The sequence below is a fragment of the Tyto alba genome, unplaced genomic scaffold (assembly GCF_018691265.1).
Source record: "Tyto alba isolate M040663 unplaced genomic scaffold, T.alba_DEE_v4.0 Super-Scaffold_5, whole genome shotgun sequence".
Taxonomy (NCBI): Eukaryota; Metazoa; Chordata; class Aves; order Strigiformes; family Tytonidae; genus Tyto; species Tyto alba.
In genome coordinates, this window is record NW_024881326.1 from 12162469 (window position 1) to 12183076 (window position 20608).

General features: G+C 48.5%; 1 protein-coding gene and 1 long non-coding RNA gene across 2 annotated transcripts; both read right to left on the minus strand.

Moving 5' to 3' along the window:
* Window positions 1-7447: 7447 nt before the first annotated feature.
* On the minus strand, window positions 7448-8060 carry LOC116962419. Its single transcript, XR_006166914.1, has 2 exons — window positions 7773-8060; window positions 7448-7666 (listed from the first exon to the last, which is right to left on the minus strand). It is a non-coding gene; the product is annotated as an uncharacterized LOC116962419 (long non-coding RNA).
* An 8104-nt stretch (window positions 8061-16164) lies between these two features.
* MORC4 (MORC family CW-type zinc finger 4) lies at window positions 16165-19553 on the minus strand. The gene is made up of 3 exons (XM_032996014.2): window positions 19016-19553; window positions 17269-17477; window positions 16165-16513 (listed from the first exon to the last, which is right to left on the minus strand). Exons 1-3 carry the CDS (start codon window positions 19045-19047, stop codon window positions 16353-16355), a joined length of 402 nt encoding a protein of 133 aa, XP_032851905.1. The 5' UTR covers window positions 19048-19553; the 3' UTR covers window positions 16165-16352.
* Window positions 19554-20608: the final 1055 nt, after the last annotated feature.

Here is a 20608-nt window from a genome sequence, read left to right on the forward strand (position 1 = left end):
CCAGCTCAGGACAGGAGTGGGATGTGAGGGCGGACAGGCAGCCAGGGAGAAAGCAGAGGAGGGGTGGGAAGAGGCTGGGTGGGGAATGGCTCCCTCCTCCGAGCTGCCAGGCTGGAGCCCGTGCCTCACAGGATGGCAGGTGAGGCAGGGAGCCTTGCAGTCCCCCGCCGGAGGGCCAGGCTGCAATGACTAATCCCCTGTCATAAGGAAACAAGTCCTTCCCCTCTCTTCTTCTTGCTCTGGATGGTGCCTCAGATGAAGAAAAGGGACAATAAAATACTAACATGTCCTTATCTTCAGAAGCAATAGAGGCACTATAAACACCCAGCACACCCAAACCCGCAGCTGCACCTGGGCCAGGGGCTCCAACCTCATCAGATGGTCATGAGAAACATGCAAAAAGTCCTGACTTCATCCAAAGAGGGAACAACACATGCTTATCACCGAGGCCTTTGCAGCCATGCGCGGGGCACCCCCACCCACCACCCACAGCACCCCTGGCAATGCCCTGGCCTGTGCAAGCGGAGCCTCTTCTCGTGCAGAGCACTGGGTAGGGGTGCCCAGGGCTGGAAAGGGCACAGGTTTGTCCCAGACCTGGCCAGATCCCATTCCTCCTTCCTCCCTGAAGCCTTCCAAGCAAGCAGAGTTTAGCTCCTTCTGGCACCCCTGACCTGCCTCTCATTCCTGCCTAGCACAGCTGACCTGAAGTAGCAGCAAATAATCCATGCAAGCTCTCTGAGCAGTATCAGACCAGGTGCTGGGAGAGCCTGTCTCTGCCTGCAGCCCCCGGGAAGTGCTCAGATAGGAGAGGCAGGAGGGGGAAGAAAATTCAGGCCAAGTTCCTGATGAGCCGAGGCACTTGGAAGGGGCCTCCACATTCCTCCACCCTCCTCCCAGCCACGGCACACTCCCAGCTGCCTCCCGTGCCACCAGAGCCTCCTGGCCCCTTGGCAAGGCAGGGCTAGTATGGAAGAGGACAAACTCTTCCTACCCATGGCATTACAGCAGCCTTTTCAGGAGCAGCAGAGGATGTGCTATGGAGAAGGGCAGCTCTCAGACACTTCAAATCATGGCTGAGCTAAGCAACAGCTCAAGTCATGAACTGTGCTGGTGGGAATGGGAGATGCACTCCCTGTCTCAGCCATGCCCCAGGCCCCACCAGATGTCCCCACTGGTAGCCACGGTCTAGCCCAGGAAACAGCCTCACAATTTCATCTCAGGGTATCTACGATGCTTGGCTCGCAATTGCACTCACATTTTACTTCCCGAAGCCTTGGGGATGGTCCCATCTGGAGTCACACAGCTGGGGCGCTGCCATGAGACTGTTGGTGCCCAGCTTTAGTGGAAGACGTCGCAATGGAGGTGAGGTGTAGTGAGAAACCAGCTCCTCTTCAGAAAACACCTTCAGTCGAAGGAAAAGCCTGTCTGCAAACTCAAGGCTTTCTATAGCCTCCTGGAAGAGACCTGTTTAAAGGCGCTTTAAATGATCTTCTAGTCTTTAAAGAAAGATATGAGGGAAACAGGGTGGAATGAACTCCATGGCACCACAGGGAACAGAGACCTTTGGGTGCACCAGAAGAGATTGCTAGAAAGCACCTTCCTGGCTGGGTTTGAACAGCAGCTCAGAAATCTATCACGAGAGTTGTAAAAAGTATTTATCTCGGAAAACCATGATACCTGTGGAGAGGACATGGAGGTTTGATCTTCCAGGCATTACATTAACATTGCAATCAGATTTCTCCGTAATTTGAGTCTAATCTATGCTAGAGGTGCTTCAGGTTAGTGATCTCAGCAAACCTAGCATAACATGCAATCTGTAGCAGGGAGAGCAGGCTTTATCAGTAGAACCTACACCAATTCAGCAAGCAAAATAACCTTTATCAGCAAGACACACTTTTATAGTTAAACATAAGCTTGTCCAGGGATTTTACAAAAATGTCAGTGAAAACAGATTCCATGTCTAGCCATAATCTGCCCCAGAGACCTGGCCTAGAGAACTGAAAAGAAATTGTCCTGCACCCTCGGCAGCTCCACTGCTGGTAGGTGGTTAAACAGCACTGCTCTGCACAGAAGAGATGAAGACCAGAGGATCCCAAACACCTTTGCATGGACAAACTGAGTTGTAACCACATTAGCCAGTCCACAGAGACATCCCAAGCAATCCAGTCTACCAGCCTGTCATCTCCATGCTTGGAGTACACTTGAGGGCACCAACATTTTGGAAGCTGCTAACCTAGAAGAGGCTCAGACCCCAGGTACAGCCAAGCCTCTCCAAGCTCTCTGCTGTGCACCGCGAGTCTGGAAGAAACAAGAAGTTGTCCCATAAGCAGAGAAACCAGGGAGGCTACACTGGCTCTAGGGTTGCCTCTTATCTTCACTTGGGATTTCAGAGGAAGGGTGTGCTTTGATGAAACTTTTCCCACACCAGAGAACTAATCTTTCCTCAAAGCCTCTTTTCACAGGTGCCTCTTTTCACAGGTGCCTCTTTTCACAGAACTTATAACACTCTCTATTTCTGGGATGTCCAGCCTGCTAAAAAGGCTAAAAGCAGGACAAGACCCACGTCACAAGCAGTATGATTGCCTTGAACTCACTTTCCTAGAAAAGCTGTCCCTCTAGATTTCTCAGGTCACTGGAGCAAAGTCCCACAACACCAGCTATACTTGTCAGGTACTCCCAAGATTGCTCCGACAGATGCATTTTTCATTACCCAAATTTTTAGCTCTTTCCTTTTGCAGGGGTGGGAGCAATTCCAGCCTTCAGTATTTTCCAAGGCATAGAGAAGCCCAGGGATTCTGAAGGCATTACAGAGCTAAGGGCAGACCACAGCCATCACTGGCTCCACGACCGTCATGTTCCCGTGCCCTTTGAGCTATTCCAGTACACTTTTACAGGAATGAGGGTACTGCCCTTTGCCTTTGGATTTTCCCCCAGCTGCAGTGGAGGCCAGGCACCACATCTCACAGAATGTGGGTAGGCGAGGGGGCAATTAACCTCTGATCTCCCCCACAGCTGAATGCTTCCTCATTGGCCTTCTGCTCTTCCCAACCCACCTTTATTTTACAGCTTGCAAACTGGCAGGTCATTTCACCCCAGGCCTGGATGCTGGGCTGTGCAAGGCTGCTCTCTCCATCTATGTGCAGGCAGAGGAGGCACAGGCTCCTCTGAGCCAGCAGATGGAAAAAACAATTAACTCCTTGTTTTCAAGGTGAGGAGAGCAGGCATTTCAGGACCAAGGACTTCCCTTGGCAAGGGGAAGTACCTCTTTGCTTCAAAGCAAAGCCCCTGGAAGAGGAAGGAGGCTCCCAGCACAAAGCCCCCATAGCTCAGCACCAGGGAGTGAGACATGAAGAACCGCTGCTGCCAGGAGCCTGCTAACACACCTTAAATTCCCACCTCCCAGGGCAGAGCTGGCTATAGCAGACCTGCCCCTGTAGCTGACATCCCAGGGCCTGCTCACAAACAAAGGTCTTGCTGTGAGTTATGGACTCCTTCCCAAAACTGAAACACCCCGTCTCCCAGATATACTAGAGTGACTAGCATTCCATGTAAGCCCATGGGCTGATTTCTGGCTTGTAAGTCTGCAGTTGAAAACAGCTAAGTTTTACCACACAGATCACAGGCAGATTCAGGTAATCCATCCAACTTCAGTACTTCTGGCTGAGTAAAAGTCTCAGGGGAAGAAAAAAAAAAAAAAAAGGAATAACCAGGGCAAAACATACTGTAAAGGCAGCCCAGTTTTCTATGAAGAGACAAGTTTATCCTCAGCTGTCCCTGAGCGCAACTACCCTTTTTCCCATGGGAGATCTCAGCAAAGCAGAGGGATGCTGCTGACAAAATACAGCACTAAAACTCCCAGCTCACCGGTGGGATGAAGAGAGTTGCACCGCCTGCGGCAGCATGAGCTGAGGAGAAATACAGCACTGTTCTTCCCTGGGTGCTCACACCACCTGCCTGCTCCTGCACACCTCTGTCCTGGGTTCGGCTGGGATAGGGTTAGTGTTCACAAGAAGTTGGGAGGGGGCACAGCCAGCACAGCTGGCCTGAACTAGTCAGGAGATATTGGATACCGTATGATGTCATGCCCAGTATATAACTGGGGGAGCTGGCCTGGGGGTAGGTGGGATTTGGGATTGCAGCTCAAGAACAGGCTGGGCATCTGGTCCCAGGTGGTGAGCAATTGCATTGGGAATCACTCACTTTGTATACTCTTTTATTAATATTGTCGTGGTTGTTGTTATTTTTTCTCTTCTTATGGTGTCCTATTAAACTGTCCTTATCTCGATCCATGAGGGTTTGTTTTTTTTTTTTTGTCTTCCAATTATCTTTCCCATCCCACTGGTGGGGATGTTGGAGGGAAGGAGTAAGCAAGCAGCCGCACGGTGCTTAGTCGCCCAAACCACAACAACCTCTCATGCAACGCTGGGAAGCAAGGGCAGGACAGGCTGGGTTTCCCCCACCCTGAGCCTTGCTAGGGCTGCTGGCTGCAGCCCTGGGACTTCACAAGGCACAGCACAGTACTGACAGGGAGGATGCAGAGAGCTCTGGAAGAAGGCTTTGCCAAACAGCCTTATCTTTGAGATGCTTTTCTGACCTCCTCACCTGCAATAAGTATTTATCTTCACTACACAACTTAATCCCCCCAAACTACTATGGCATTAACCTTCTGGCACAGGCACTGTTGAGCAAGCTTTGAAAGATGCAGGAGAGAAGTGCCAAGTTTCAAAACCAGGTTCTTTGATACCACCTTATCTAAGGAAAATTAATAGCTGCACTGTTTGCCAAGTTACATCCATTTAGGAAACACTCCATCGCAAAACCACTTTGTGTGTTATTTCTTTACACAGAGGAAAACAAATCAGCTCAAGAAATGTCAAAAGACCCACATATTACTGCAAGGAGCACATATTTTGCTTTGCTGGTAATGCAAGACACAGAGAGGTGAGAGTATGAAGCCTGCTAACTGTTCACAAGCTGTTAAACGCTTCCGTAGGCTCACGGATTTCTGCCGATTGATGCTTGCATCAAAGCTGCCCTTTGCTCACCACCTCCTCATTCAGCAAAACCCATTCCTGTCACTAACACCCGAGTGTCTGTTTTCTGTACATCATGCAAATACATTCTCCTTTCCCTGGGTGGCAGGAATTAACCAGGACGAGCTTCGAGTTGCACAGGCTGTGCCACAGCTACTTCCCGCAGACAGGGTCTAGCCCAAGGGCTCCACACATGACATGACAAACATTGAGGATGTCTGTGAATAATCTTCTAAGAAAATAAGGTCAAGCAGTATTAGGGATAAAGGTTAGATCCTAGGGGTAGTTATAATGGGATGGAATAAACAAGACGCAAAGAGGAGCAGAAGCAGCTAAGATTACTAGCTCAACACATATGTGCTGTGAAGAGCATTGAGATCAAGCCTGAAGGAGGTGTGGACATTTCCCACTTTAGAAGCAGCTTTTGAGAAGAAAATAAAGGTCTGACTCTTCCCCTGCCCAGGGTAGATGCTTCAAAGGATGACTGACTTTTGGGATAAAATTTCCTAGCATGATCAGCTCCCCAAGATCGCTGGCTATTTTGCACCTCAGAAACCATGTTTCATGCAACCATAAAAACTAATGCAAGTATCCCAAACATTGTGAAAGGAAAACTTCGACTCATTGGGATATCCTGGTGCAGATTCAATCTCAACAGCTCTATTGAAAATTAAATGGGATGGGGGCATAGTCCTGTGGTTTGAGGACCAGCTGGTGAGATGTTAAAAGCAAAAAAACAAGCATGAATGGAGATAAGAAATGCTACCTTCAAACTATGAATGGGGGGAGATAAGGGAGCTACCTTCAAGCTGAAGTGTTACCATCTGCAGTACTGACCTGAAAACATAGTAAACAACACAATCTGAAAATGTCAAGAGAGGTCACAGAAACAGCTCTGAGATCTAGAAACATGAGCTGAAAACAAAACAGGATTCAACCAGACAGGAAATCAGGAACGGTGGAGAGAGACAGCACCTACAGACTGCAGAAAAAAACACAGTTGTATAGACACGACCTTTCTATCTCCACTAGCAACAGTGAAAGTAGGATATGTGGTAATGTAAGTGCAGCCATGGGGGAAAGGACGTGACAAAGTCCTTACTGTGCAGAATGGGGCACCCTCTGTCCACATAGCTGTGTTGCTCAACTCTGATTTTCAGGCAACACATACTACCCATGTTTGGAGATACCGCCTAAGCTGCTGGTTTCTGTCACATGGTTTTGTGCCTTTCCAGGATAAATGAAGTGTTTGAGTCAAAGGAGCAATGCTGTTCTGGTCATGCACACACCCTCTCCTCCATATCCAACATCTGAGCGAGAGAATGTGCTTCAGGAAGGACAGTGAATTCATGACTGCAAAGGGGGCTTCTCCTCAGTTCCCTTAAGCCAGTCATTTTATACCTGTAGGAAACCATGTTAGATTCAGGAAGCTTCTGAGCTGGAAATAAATATAGGCTTGAACAATATTGAACTACATGCACTTGCCCTTGCTTAGTTTCTTCCCATGAACCAGGCTGGAGGCAGGACAGGGAGCTGCAGCATCCCTTGGTCTGAGTGCAGTTGTTCCCACGTCATGTCTGACTACTCTTGAACTCCATGTCTTTCTCCAAACAACCTGTGGTCCTTGACATTTTTCAGGTTAAAAGGATGGTCATGCTGCTGGCTAAAGAAGAGTCTAAGAAAATAAGCCTAAAAAGAAAGTTTAAAGGTGAAGCTCCCACGCAGGACAGCATCTGCTGAAAGAAGCTGGGCTCAGCCACACTAGCCCAGAGCCTTGCAGCAGATCTGACTGCAAGCCCCAGCATCACTGTACCACTGACTGTTCCCATAGCTACACGGAAAGATAAATTTAGTTCAAGGAACCTTGTGTTGCTACATTATTTAACAAACAAACAGACGCACTTAAGAGGAAAACACAGGCAGGACCCAGTTTAGCTGCTGCGTGGGCTGATCAGACCTATGAACTTGAGACTGCTTCCAAGAGTGAAAGGGTCCAAATCCTGAACCTCAGCACCACGCTGCTCTAGCCCGAGCCAGTCAGCTGTGTTAGTCACAAGAAGATTCCAGTGCAGGCACAGAGTGCCCAGGCTACGCTCTCCTGGGATACTTCTTGCCCAGGAGCCGGGCAGCCACTGCCAGGGTCTCCCTGCCTCTCTGCTACTCAACCCAGATGCTAAGAAGTGCAGCAAAGAGGCCGTTGGGAATATCCGCTGGCCAGGCACAACCCAGCCTGGCTGTGTTCAGAGCCATGCCCATACTGCAGTCCCCTCTGCTTATACTACCTCTGGGTTCCCATGGCCTGGGGAACCCCAGCCCCCAGAAATGGGGAGCAGAAGAGCCATGCTGGTCCTACAAGACCAGAGAAGGGTGAGGAGAACTCCAGGCCCCACTAGAATATTGACCTAGGGCACAAGTAAAGAAACCAGGGTTTTAATAATGATCTTGCGCAAAAGGCACAGTGAGGGGAGAGAAGGGACTACTCCAATTTGAGATTTGTCTCCTCCAGTATGGTCTGGTAGATGTCATCCACATGATGTGACTCAAAGTTCATATTCTGGAGTTCCAAGGAAGGGAGGATGAATGAAAGAAACCAGCTCATATTCATACGCAGGTTCTTAAGTTTCTCCATAACACTGTAGGCAAGAAGACAAAAGCAAAGAGGAGAGTCAGTGGCGAGAGCCTAGATCTGATACCTCCCATCTCACACTCAGATGCTATCCCCCTTCCTACCAGAAGTACCATGTGCACTGAGGTTCCTTGCTCCATCCCATTTTTTTTCTCCATTAGAGACCCTACATTGTGCAAGGGATCCAGCAACAAGATGCCACAGTATATGACAGACACAGTATGGACAAAGCACCTTTCTGTAGGGCATCCTTGAAGCTGGATCAGTTACTTGGATTCATCTGGTGATTTCACCTCCTCACAACAGCAGGATTCTCACTTATAACCCAGTTACCTATAGAGCAGGGTGATGGATACCAGGGAAGCAGTGTCCTATGGAAACAGCAGCCCACGATGACTCCTGCCCTCTCCTCCCCACCTTAGGGATGACAAGGACTGCCAACCAGCCAACCCACAGCTCTGACCTTTTCATTTCTTCTTTCTCTGGGCCTCTGTAGGAGACCTGTGCCTCCCTCAGCACCCCTAAGTGCATCTCTGTCTCCTCTGTGCATCTGGTCTCCTCTGTGGACCTCTCCAGCTTTGCTTTCAGCTTCTGCTGCACAGCTTGGCAGTAATGTGTATTTCTTGCTGCAGGGCAAACCTTCCATCTTCTGAGCTCTGAGCAGTGCCAGTTCCTGTTGGAATTTCTCAAGAACTTTGTTTTCAGGCAACACTTCTCATGCTTAATTTTCTCCTCCTGAAATGGGAGGTGGGTGCGTGCACAGGAATTGTATCAATTGGTATCATGGTTTAACCTTGACCAGCAACTAAGCCCCACACAGCCGCACGCTCACTCCCCCCTAAGCAGGATGGGGGAGAGAAATCAAAAGGGTAAAAGCAAGAAAACTCACAGGTTGAGATAAAGACAGTTTAGTAGGTAAAGCAAATGCCATGAGCACAAGCAAAGCAAGATAAGGAATTCATTCAATACTTCCCATTGGCAGGCAGGTGTTTAGAGCCCACATGGCATAGTTATTGGTCACCAAAGCCAGCTTAGGCTGGGTCACTGCTGCACTTGCACTGGTTCTGGTAAGGCTTGTCCTCCATTGGTTCAGTTGGTTCCTGCTGTAGTAATTCCTGTAACATGCAACTCAAATAATGGTTTACAGCAGTTTAAAGGTATTTCCATTGCAATTTCCACCCCTGATTGCTTTGGACCCAACCATCAGGTTTAACATTGCAATGAACTCCTCCTCTTGCCCCTGTTCTGACTCGGAGTTTTCCATGGATTGCAGTCCCTCAGCGTTGTACCTGCTCCAAGTGGAGCCTTAGCTACACGCCACAGTCTCTGCAGGGATGCACCTGCTGCAGCACAGACTCATCCACAGCCACAGTCACTTCGAGGTGCACCTGTCCAGTGTGGCCTTACCCATAGCCACAGTCCCTTCGGGAGTGAACCTGCTCCAGCACAGCCTTACCCATGGCCAGAGTCCCTTCAGGAGTGTACCAACAGTGTCATGAACTTCAAGGTGTTTCAGAATGACCTCATGCACAGCCACAGATCCTTCAAGGTGTACCTTCTTCAGCATGGACTTATCCTTGGGCCACAGTCCCTTCAGAGGTATACCTATTGTGTCATGGACACAGCCATAGCCACAGATACTTCAAGGTGTACCTGTTCTGGCATGGGTTTATCCATAGATGCTTCAGGGTGTCCTGCTCCCATGTGGACTAATCCGCAGGTCACAGCCCCTTCGACTTGAGTTCACACTGGAGTTCCAGTCTGTCCAGTACAACAGCACAGAAACGGCAGCAATGCCCTGGCCATTGGCCAGCCCAGGCGCGTCGCCATTGCTGTTATCAGAATGCTACCAGGCACAGCAGAGTAAGATGATAAGCAGTACAGCAAGCAACAAAAGCAAAAAGCAGCCACTAATGAGCACTCGACTGTTATATACAGTAAGACAAGCAAGACCCATGGCAAGCACAGAACCTGTCAGTTAATAGCTAAACAGCAATAACAGCTATAAATTTGATCTAGCACATTCCAATCAAATCTGTCATTATCTCAAACCCTTCATGCCCCACACATTGGGTGTCAAAACAAACTGCCGTGGTTTGGCCCCAGCCAGCAACTAAGCACCATGCAGCCTCTTGCTCACTCCCCCCACCCAGTTGGATGGGGGAGACAGTCAGAAGGGTAAAAGTGAAAAAACTTGTGGGTTGAGATAAAGACTGTTTAATAGGTAAAGCAAAAGCTACACACGCAAGTAAAGCAAAACAAGGACTTCATTCACCACTTCCCATCAGCAGACAGGGGCTCAGCCATCTCCAGGACAGCAGGGGTCTGTCATGCATAACAGTTGCCTAGGATGACACCCTTTGGTCAACTGTAGTCAGCTGTCCCAGCTGTGTCCCTTCCCAACTTCTTGTGCATCTCCAGCCCACTCGCTGGTGGGGTGGTGTGAGAAGCAGAAAAGGCCCTGGCACTGTGTAAGCACTGCTCAGCAACAGCTAAAAACTCAGGTATGTTATCAAGCCTGTTTTAGTCACAATACTAAAACATAGCACCATATGAGCTACTTTGTAGAAAATTAACTCTATGCCAACCAAAACCAGCACAATCAGCAAGATAAAAAGAGCTTTGCCAGGCCTGAAGAAGTTAAAAGTCAGCAGATCAAGGAAGAAGCCCACTGCGTTCTTTATGGAGAAGTCACTCCTCAACTCACTTTGACCTGCTCTCTCCAAAACACTCCAAATCAGCAGTAAGCACAGCCACAGATTTGTTACTTTGCAGTGGAGCACTCTGCTGAAGTCATCTTCTGTTCCACAAGGATATTCTCCACCGGTCTTCTCACATTCTCCCATTCCATTATATCCTCCTGCTCCTGTGTGTTAAGAACCTGCAAATCTCTTCCTCCTCTATCTCCACTGCTGATGCATGGGGCATTCTCCACCTGTGATATGTCAAGTCTTGCCTTCCATCCTAAAGGGAAGATCCAAATGGGAGCTTCACCATTTGCAGCAGTCTTCGAAACATGAATTGCCACAGAGAGCCCTTTGTCTATGTCTTTTGTGCTCCTGTATGAATTTACACACAGATACAATGGCAGCAGTGATGAGAAACAAGAGGAGCCTGGGGAAGAGCTGAGGCAGGGAAAACAGCAGCAACAGGAGGTGTTTGGCCCCACCATCACAATGAGAAGCAGCTTTGAGAATTACTGCTCTGAGCCAGCTAGGGATAAGCAGTACTGGTCTTATCACACAATGTTTTCAAAAGGGGCCTTCTCCCTCCCCAAGATCCTGCTACGCACAGAAGGTCACCCAGACAGATCTGTGATCCACTAACCAGCGGCATCATGTGCAGAGGGCCATAGAGGGAGAGATGCCAAGGTCCACTCAACTGTTACGACGACCCAGCAGCCCCATTGCGGGTCCTTCCTCGGGCAAGCGGCGGGCAGCCCCCGTGGCCGGGCAGAAGGGACAATTTCGGGTCACGGCCAGGCAGCCCCTCAGCTAGGCATGTAGTGCCACCGTGTGGGAACAGTCCACATTGCTCTCTCATAACAGGCAGTAAGGGTTTCAGGAGAGGGTGAGAGAAGCTGAAAATCAATCAATCAATCAATCAATCAATCAATCATATCTCAAACTGCTCTCCCTGCTCCTTGAGTTGAAGAGAATGTGAGACGTATCCACAGAAATTCTCCCAGCCAGAATCCTGCTTCCTTGCTGGAAGCCAAAAGGTATGTTTTCTCTCTTGGGTAAAGATATCCTCTGTACAGAGCAGTTCACAGACAGAAAGAGCTGAGTGCTCCAGCCCTGGAGAGGCAATCACATCAGCTGCCATCCAGACTGACCATAGGGCTGGAGAACTGTACACGTGGAGATGAATTTAGCTCCGAGGGCGTGAAAGTGTTAACACAGATACACAGAAACCAGAAGTATTTAAAAACACCAACTTTTCAAGGATTTCTGTTACTCCTTCCATTCCACCCTGCTCCCTTTCTCTGTCTGGACACTAAAGGATGAAGGAGTATTTGAGTCCTGCAGATCCCTCTCTCAAAAAGGGAGGGAAGAGCAGACTTCCCTGGACAGATCCACTAGCTCTGGCCAGGGCTCCTTCTAGAAAATTGCACCTCACAAAGACCTTCTACAGGGCCTCAATACAGACCCCAAAGAAGGGACAGAAGATAGAACATGGTGTGGGGCAGTAGACTGCAATCTACCACTTACCTTGCTGTTAAATGTCTCATTTTCCCCTGAGGTCTATCTCCTCTCTGAACTGCAATCATCTTTTTGAGAAAAGGGGGAAAGGCAGCAGTTCCATAAGCACCTTTTTATTCAGCCTTCAGCTTCACAGTACAGGTGAAACTGCTGATCCAAGCAGGCCAGGGCATTGATGCAGGGGATGATGTCAGGGGAAAAAAGTAAGCTTTAAAAAGGGTAAATGACAGCCCTTGATATGTCAGCTGCACCACAGAAAACCAAGCCTTAGCCCAGAAGAAAGAGGCACAGTAAGACAACCGAGTCTGTTCTGTGCAGGTTCCACCATCCAGGTATTAAATCAGGATTCCCCAGCAATAACCATCCTTGGGACTCAACCAGCAGAAGTCAGCTCCCAGCCCCTCTAACACCCATTTGGCTGCCAGGGCCATTATCTCCATTAGAGACCCAACATTGTGTAAGGGATCCAGCAACAAGATGCCACAGTATATGACAGACACAGTATGGACAAAGCACCTTTCTGTAGGGCATCTTTGAAGCTGGATCAGTTACTTGGATTCATCTGGTGATTTCACCTCCTCACAACAGCAGGATTCTCACTTATAACCCAGTTACCTATAGAGCAGGGTGATGGATACCAGGGAAGCAGTGTCCTATGGAAACAGCAGCCCACGATGACTCCTGCCCTCTCCTCCCCACCTTAGGGATGACAAGGACTGCCAACCAGCCAACCCACAGCTCTGACCTTTTCATTTCTTCTTTCTCTGGGCCTCTGTAGGAGACCTGTGCCTCCCTCAGCACCCCTAAGTGCATCTCTGTCTCCTCTGTGCATCTGGTCTCCTCTGTGGACCTCTCCAGCTTTGCTTTCAGCAGGCACACACACTGATCTGAACCTAGGGACACACCAGGTCTTCTTGTTCAACTCTGGACACCGGGCAATGTAGAAGCAAGGATCTAAGACAAGGTTGCTTTTTGCAAAGCTCCATTCTCCCCTCTTCCAGATAAAAAGGGGTAAAAGACAAGTCCAACTACCCACCTTCCTTTGACAGCCCACCTTCTCATAGGATCTAATGAGCCAGTTGTTGTGGTACGTCATGATCCCATAGTGTTTTTTGTTCTTGTAGGTGAATCCAAAGGTGATCTTCAACATTTTGCTCTGAGGGAAAATGTGTCAAGAAAGAAATAAACAACAAGCTCCGGAGGAGGAGCAGAGCAGATGCACAGGTTCCACAGGAAGGAGTGAAACACTCCAGAGAAGCCACTGCATCAAGCAGCATACCATGCTGCGCTCCTCAGCACACCACTCTCCCTCTTCAGTGGGAAAAAAGCGCTCAGCCTTGGCCTGCTAACAACAACCCCAGTGCAGCCAACAATCATAGATAAGAACACACTTAAGTGATTGAAAGGGAGTTGGAAACAGCTGTACTGAGCAGAGCCAGTCTGTCACTGCCAAGTCAAAATATGCCTTGGTTATAGCTTTAATAAAAACTCTGATATGCATTTCTATTACCCTGATAATAGAACAGGCAAGATCTGACCAAAGAAAACTGCCTTGGAGTATATCACAAATGAGATAACTAATGACTAACAATTTTACTTGTGATTAAAAGATAAATGACCAATGTTACAAAACCAAATCAAGTACATCCAGTCAGGGCTGAAGAAATTTTATCAACTAACAATTACACTAAGGTCCATCAAAAAAGAGTGAGCTCTCCTTCAGCAGATTCCAGTTTCACAAATTCAGTTGTAGACAGACCATTATCAGGTTGCGAACTGTAGGTTTAGGATTAAAATATTTCATTAACTACTTTTTGTCTGAATATATTTTAATTTGCTTACTTAGAATCAGAGTTCATGCATTTGCAATGTACATAGTCATTATGTGCTTTCCAATACAATGCCACTTCACCTGTACACCACAGGTGCTAAACTCCAGATCTTGAGAATCTGTTATTTTATGCACACTGGCTATGCAACATCAAAGCACCTTTGAAAGCAAGTGCAAAACCACTACTGCTTGGGCACTACCACTACAGGTTTCTAACCCGTTGCATCTCTGCTTTGTTGGTTCTCTAATTCCTAAGTACGTAGGTACAGAATTTAAGTAATGCCTTTTCATCTTTGGTCAATCTTTTTGTATTAACATAAGCACAGATATTCATGACACAAAATGGCTTTTAAAGCACATAGGAGGAAGAGGGATAAAAGATGCTCAGGTGTAGTTAAAAACAGTTTAAGCAAAGTTCTTTCTGGAAGAGATTTGAAGAATAGATTGTTTTATGCACTTGGCTTTACTTGGAGATACTGGGTTCTGTTCTGTGGACACTGCGCTCTAAAAGCACATGTCCGCATGTGAGCCAAAAAAGTCATCTTTCTCCCAAAGAGCAGGGGTGGCCAAGGAACGGGTGTTGGGAATGAGAAGCAACGTGCTCCAAGAACTCAAATGACCAACTTTTTGTCAGATGGGAAAAGTCAGCAACCAGCTGCTGATGAACAGGAGCTTTCTGCTTTCTTCAGCATGAAGAAAGGCTTTTCTAGTCTCAATCTACATTTTGATACAGTATTTTTTCCACTGAATTGAATAATGCTGTCATTTAAAATATATTTCAGTGGATATTTTCCCGAGCAAAACTGACCAGTCAGCAAAAGACTCGAGCCTTTCCCCACCTCATTCTCCCCTGACACAGCACATCAGCCTTGGGCTCTGGCAGGAACTGGCTTCATGCACAAGGTAAGCCATGAGCCCTAGCACCCACTGCTCCAGCAGAAGCAGCTCTGAGGACTCCCTTCTAAGCTTCTCGGCAGGATTTGGCTTCTCAAAGGTGACCAGAAGACAGGAAGGAGAAGATAATTCAGCCTTTATATTAACTTGAATCCTGGGTTTCTCTTTGTGTCAGACCAGACAGGCCTGAACCCAGATGTGAGGTTGGTCTGGAACCCCTCAATGTGCTGAGGCTGCTGTGGGCACAGTGCCAAGAGGTGGCAGGAAGGATATGATGAATCTTGGCTTGTAAAAATCATGTTCAACACTGGCCAAGCTCTGGGCATTTGGCTGAGTGTCCACCTTCTTCTGTCATAGAACAATCTGCATGCGAGGCTTCAGGTCCAAGATACTGCAGTATGCCTGGGAAGGGCCCAGCACAACAGAACAGGCAGAAGAATTCTAGTTGCATGTGGTGTTTTCCAGGAGATCCCAAAATCTAGTTTGGATTGAATGTCTTTCATCCCCTGTGAGTCATGCATAGAACAAAGCTGGGGAAGATCCATCTGGCTCCCTTTCAGCTCTCATCAACATACCCACAATGAACACTCCATTTCCAGGCCAGAAAACTCTGGAACCATCTTCTGACAGCGCAGAACCTTTCTGCTGGGAATCTCCCCAGCGTCTGCAAGGAAGTCTGCTATTCAAATATCATGCTTGCCTGTATCAAAATTCAGCTCTGGCTTCTCATCTTTATTTCTGAAAGACACCAAACGCAGAAATAAGGACAGTCTCCTCCGATCATCGGCACACCGATCTGCTGTTCTGTATCAAGATCCCAAGGGAACTTCCTGAGGAGCAGATAAAACGGTGTATTTCACACGCTCCATGGATCTCATTAGTCAGTCATTTAACTACAGTTATTTCTGTGCAGAACACCAAAGTAGCAGAACACTTCAGAACAGTCTCAATAACACAGAAATATGGACGTTCCATTGCACAGATGGGAAAAGGAAGTAAATGTATTAATTGATTTCTCTGAAAAAAAAAAGACCACACCTGTGACAGACAAAATGAGATCCATCTCTTCTAAGTGCCTGTGTGGCACCCCAAGCACTTATTTATACAGAGGGAGGAGAAAGAAATCCCTGTATTTGTTCCTCCAGTGGCCAGGCTGGCTGACAGCAGGCTTGAACCACCCAGGCCAGGTGAGGAGATTGATGACACAGACTCCAATGTTAAGAACGAAGACCCTTTATTATTCAGAAAGCTGCGTTTTTATCCCCCTACAAAGTTGTCAATACCCCCACATAAGTGCTTATTGGTTAACATACATTATTCACACACCTATTCTAACATTTGATTGGCTAGCCTAACTACGCATGTCTTTTTTTTTCCTTTGTCACAATAACTTTTTTGCTCCAGGCGTTCTTCCAAAGTCCTCTGTTGTTCACTGACAACATTCTTATTTTTCTGTTATTCCAAAGCTTTATTTTTCTGTTATTCACAAACCTTCAAGGTCTGTTGTTACCTTATTTTTCTGTTATTCAAGGTCTGCTGTTACCTTATTTTTCTGTTATTCAGAAACCCTATTTTTCTGTTATTCACAAACCTTCAAGGTCTGTTGTTACCTTATTTTTCTGTTATTCAAAGCCCTTATTTTTCTGTTATTCAAAAGCCTTCAAGAGCATCATGGCCTTCATTGATGTAAAATGTCTCCACAGCCAGGTGCTGTCTTGAAGCTGTCGCTGCTTTTAGCTCCTCCCCATCCTCAAGGCACCACTGTCTCACCTCACGCCCCAGCCCCAGTTCCAGATGAGGATGTGCATGCCCTTTTTGCCTGAAACAGCATCAAACTGTGCCAGCAGCTCCTCCCTGGTGTTGAAGAAGGTATGGTCCAGGATGACATCCAGGCTAGGCACAGAGTCTTCAGTAACAATCATTTTCTCTAGAAGCCACAGAGTCAAGGAGAAGAGAGTTGCCCAGTCCACCTACCTCCCTTTTGCCACAGGGGCACAAAAAAATCCAGCTGTAGAGAAGTGTGACACAGGAGAGACTACAGGAGGATGGTCTCAGAGAAAGACTGAGCCAGGACAGACATGGCAGTAGGATGCTTTGAAGAAAAACACCTAAAAGTATTAAGCTTTGTGAGGGGCAGCAATGTCATGCCAGCTGATAATGTACAAGCAGTGCCGGGGAGCTGAATGTTCTCAGCTCCTTTTGGCATGAAGGAAACACAGCCTGGAAGTATGCAGGCATGCCCAGGTGGCACCAAAGGCCATTACAAGTGCAGAAAACCAGCAGAGAGCATAGCTCCTGGGCAGGGGCTGTGTATGTGCATCTGCATCGTGGGGTGGAAAGCGACAGAAACAGGTAGCCCATAAGTTGGTGGCATGACTGCAAAGGCTTTCCAGGAGCCAGGTTAGCAGCAGATGCCCCCAAGCAGACATGCAACAAGTTCTAGCCCAAGAAAAAGGGAGTAATGCTGCATGGCAGTGTGTTAACAGCAAGGCCTGCCACAGGTATTCTCCAAGTACAGCACTGATCACAGTTATTCTCACCCTCCCCAAATACTGTGCTGTGCACACATGGCCAAGGGACAGTCACAGGCAGCCTGTGCCCTCAGCATCACGGCAGTGCCACTGGCCCCTGTGTCCCTTTGGAGAAGGGTATCAGCCTGGCCACTCAGCCAAGGGAGGACACTGTTTTGCTGGTTGAACACCATCAGTGGGATAATCAGTCTCAGCATGGACACAGTCCATGCACATCTAGAAAAGCAGCACCACGCTGAGAGACCCTCCAGCCTGGTGAAGATGAAGGCATCCTTCCCCAGCCACACGGAGCCAGGCTTGAAGCCACACAATCCAATGAACAGGTGATCTCTCTTCACGGTCTTCTCTGTGAAACCAAAGCTGAAAGCAAGAGAAACAGAAAGGGGCTGAAAATGGTGAGTGCCTGCCTCACTCCAGGCACAGGTCCACATTACCGCTCTTAACTTTTGCAAAGGGAGTTTAGCTCCTGTTCAACAGGGAAGACTCATGATGACTGCATTGCTGGTAAAGAAACCAAATCCTGCCAGTCCTATACTGCCTTCATCTCTGAAGAACCACGTAAATGGTCAGGAAGAGTTACTCACAAGGAAAATTTCTTTAGCACGTAGGGAAGGACTTCAAACCCTAATTTACCCTAAGCACCCCCACAACTTGTTTTACATTACAAACAGGGAAATCAAGAAACAGAGGAGCAGAGCAACCTGTTTCCAGCACTGCACATCCAGGCCAACTGCCAGAGAGGGAAAGCCCATGTGCCTGTTCTTCATAATTCTGCACCAAGGCCCACCATTCACTGTCCCCTTTGGGACAGTTCGTACCTGCAAGGGGGTGGCCCTCCTCCACTGCACACAATGACAGGGCAGGAAGGGGTCAGGGCCTCTATTTTTTATTTCCTGAACCCTACTCACTTTTCTGAAGTGCTGTGGTTATACATCTGCTGCATTTAAAGAAACTATTTTCTCTGCTTTGCTCCCTGACATTCTTCTTATGTCAAACAGAATGATCATACAGAAACAAAACCAAGCCCCAGCCCCTTCACACCTGTGGATAAGCTATAGAAAAAGAGAAAGGACAGAAGTTTCACATCAAAAGACTCCTTCCTCCAGCCTTAAAAATGTCTAGTCCAAAAGACAATCAAAGGAGCATCAAGAAGGCAGAGCTGCTTTGGCAAAAAAACCCTGGCAAAGGCCTTTATGTGTTTGGCCTCAAAATTCCCTGGTAAAATTATATGGCCCACATCACTGGTTGGTTGAGTAAGAGCTTAAAACCTATTTTCAATGAAGTTAGTTATGTAACTAAAAGACAAGCCCTACTAAACTGAAATTCCTTATCACACAATATTACACTTTAAATTTCTTGCTATTAGCCTGTCTCATTCTCCCTCATTGCTATAGAAAAACATTTCACATAGAAAAATTAACATGATATAAACACATCCTCTAAAGCCGTAACTTATTGCAGCATCCACAGGGTGAGACACACAAGAGGTGAAACTCCTCCATAACACGAGTCTACAGAAAAGGACTCATGGTTTGACTTCAGACACGGATGTTCAGTTTTATGCAGAACTTCTCTATGTCCCAGCACAAAAGCACCTCCTCTGCTTATTTCAATTTGCACACCAAGGAGTCAAATGACTTATGTTAGGATGTTCTACAAGTAAAAAGTTTGCTGTGATTCCCTAGACCACTCATTACGCATTGAGACAGACTATGTACACATATAAGAGCAGTTATTTTGCACTTCTGTGTACTGGGAAGGTAAGGAAAAAGAAGGGAGAGGTGTATACAGTAACATGGGGTGCTTATGACAGGAAGGTAAAGGCCAGTGGCCATGCTCACAGGAGAGAGGAGAATCCAGCCCAGCAACTGGATATGGGAGGGCTCATAGCCCATAACCTGAGCATGCAGTAGGGTTTGCAAGGAGTCATTCCTGCCCCGTTATACGTAGAAGTTAGACAAAGGTGACCCTTTTGCTCCGTAACATCAACGCAGAAAAGCAGCTGTCACACTGTGATGCACATTGTCTGTGGAAAGAAGAAATCTAGGCAGTAAGAAATAACGGTATGTCATCCTTGTTCCCTCCCAAACCCTCTTTGCCTTCAGGTCAGTTCCAAGAAGCAAAAGCAGTTTCCCAAACCCCCTCTTCCAAACAGGAGGTTGATGTCTGGGAAGGGAGGTGGCACGCTGGCTAAACCTCTGGGTGGTAGGGAACATCAAGCACATGGGGTCACGCCGCAACGTAGATACTGATGAACAGTGACCGCTGCTGCCGGGGCTGAGGGAGTTGCGGGCGAGCAGTGCAAATCCACCCAGCAACCACCACAGCAAGTACTAATAAAACCTTCACGATCTCCACATCCCCTCAGTGTATCACACATGTTACAGAGATGCTGCTTAGTAAATCCGTGTGGATATTTTTTTAAAACACACCACAGCCTGAGCTCCGGTACCGGCCAGCCCGGGGTTGGGGCTGAAGCCTGGGCGCAGGTCACAGACTCTGTCAGGGTGCACTGAGCCGTGTCCGGGAGGGCCCAGCTGTGGGCCCTCTCCCCACTGTGTCGGGTGGGGAACAGCTCAGCCAGGGCACTGAAGGGCCACGTGTAGATGGTGCTGCAGCTCTGCAGGTAGCAAGGGCCGAGCTGTGGAGACAGAGACAGCAGCAGTCAGTGCTGGCGGGGCACATGCCCCGCTCAGTGCCGGCCTGGCTGGCCATAGCCATGTCCCTGGCTCCCTGAGCCCGCCACAAGCCACGGGACAGCAGCCCCTGCGCGGCGGTTCCCTACGGCTCCCACACGGGCCGGCAAAGTGTTACCGCCCCTCCCTCCCCTGCCGGGCGCAGCAACATGGCGGCGCCTGATGCTGGACAAGATGGCGGCAGGCAGTGCCGAGCCGCGGCTCAGGCTAGCCGGCAGCACTGGGGGAACCGTGTGGGGAGGCCCCAGCCTCTCCCCTCAGCGGGTGAAGGTGCCAGAAACCAGAAGCTGGCGGCGGTCACAGCACTCAGGCTGAGCTGGCACAGGCTGTGTCAGCAAACCCCAGCCTGGGTGGGTGGGTGGGTGGGTGGCAGCAGCCTCAGCCCAGGGCACGGACCGCCAGGGACACAAGGGCCCTGACAGGCCTGGGCCTGGGTGACTCTCCCGGGGATGTGGTTGAAAGCAGCTCCAGGGGCTGACCTCTGCCATGGCCCCCCCTCTCCTGCTCGGACAGGGCAGGCAGAGTGTGGTCTGTTCGCAGCTCTGGAGCCCAGAACCACCCCCACAGCGATGCCAGCTCCTCAAGCTTGGGCTGGGCAAAGCCTGCCAGCATGGGACCAAAGCTGATGCTCAGCAACTCCACAGCCCCTTTTCTCTTTCAATTTTTCAGCTTGTTCTGAATCAGAATCACTTCCTTGTAGATCCAGCGCAGCCTTGGCCAGATCAGTGCATCTGTGTTACTGTAAGTGCATTTACCGGAACAGTTGTGAGGGGAATCACGCAGCCTGGAGGAGAT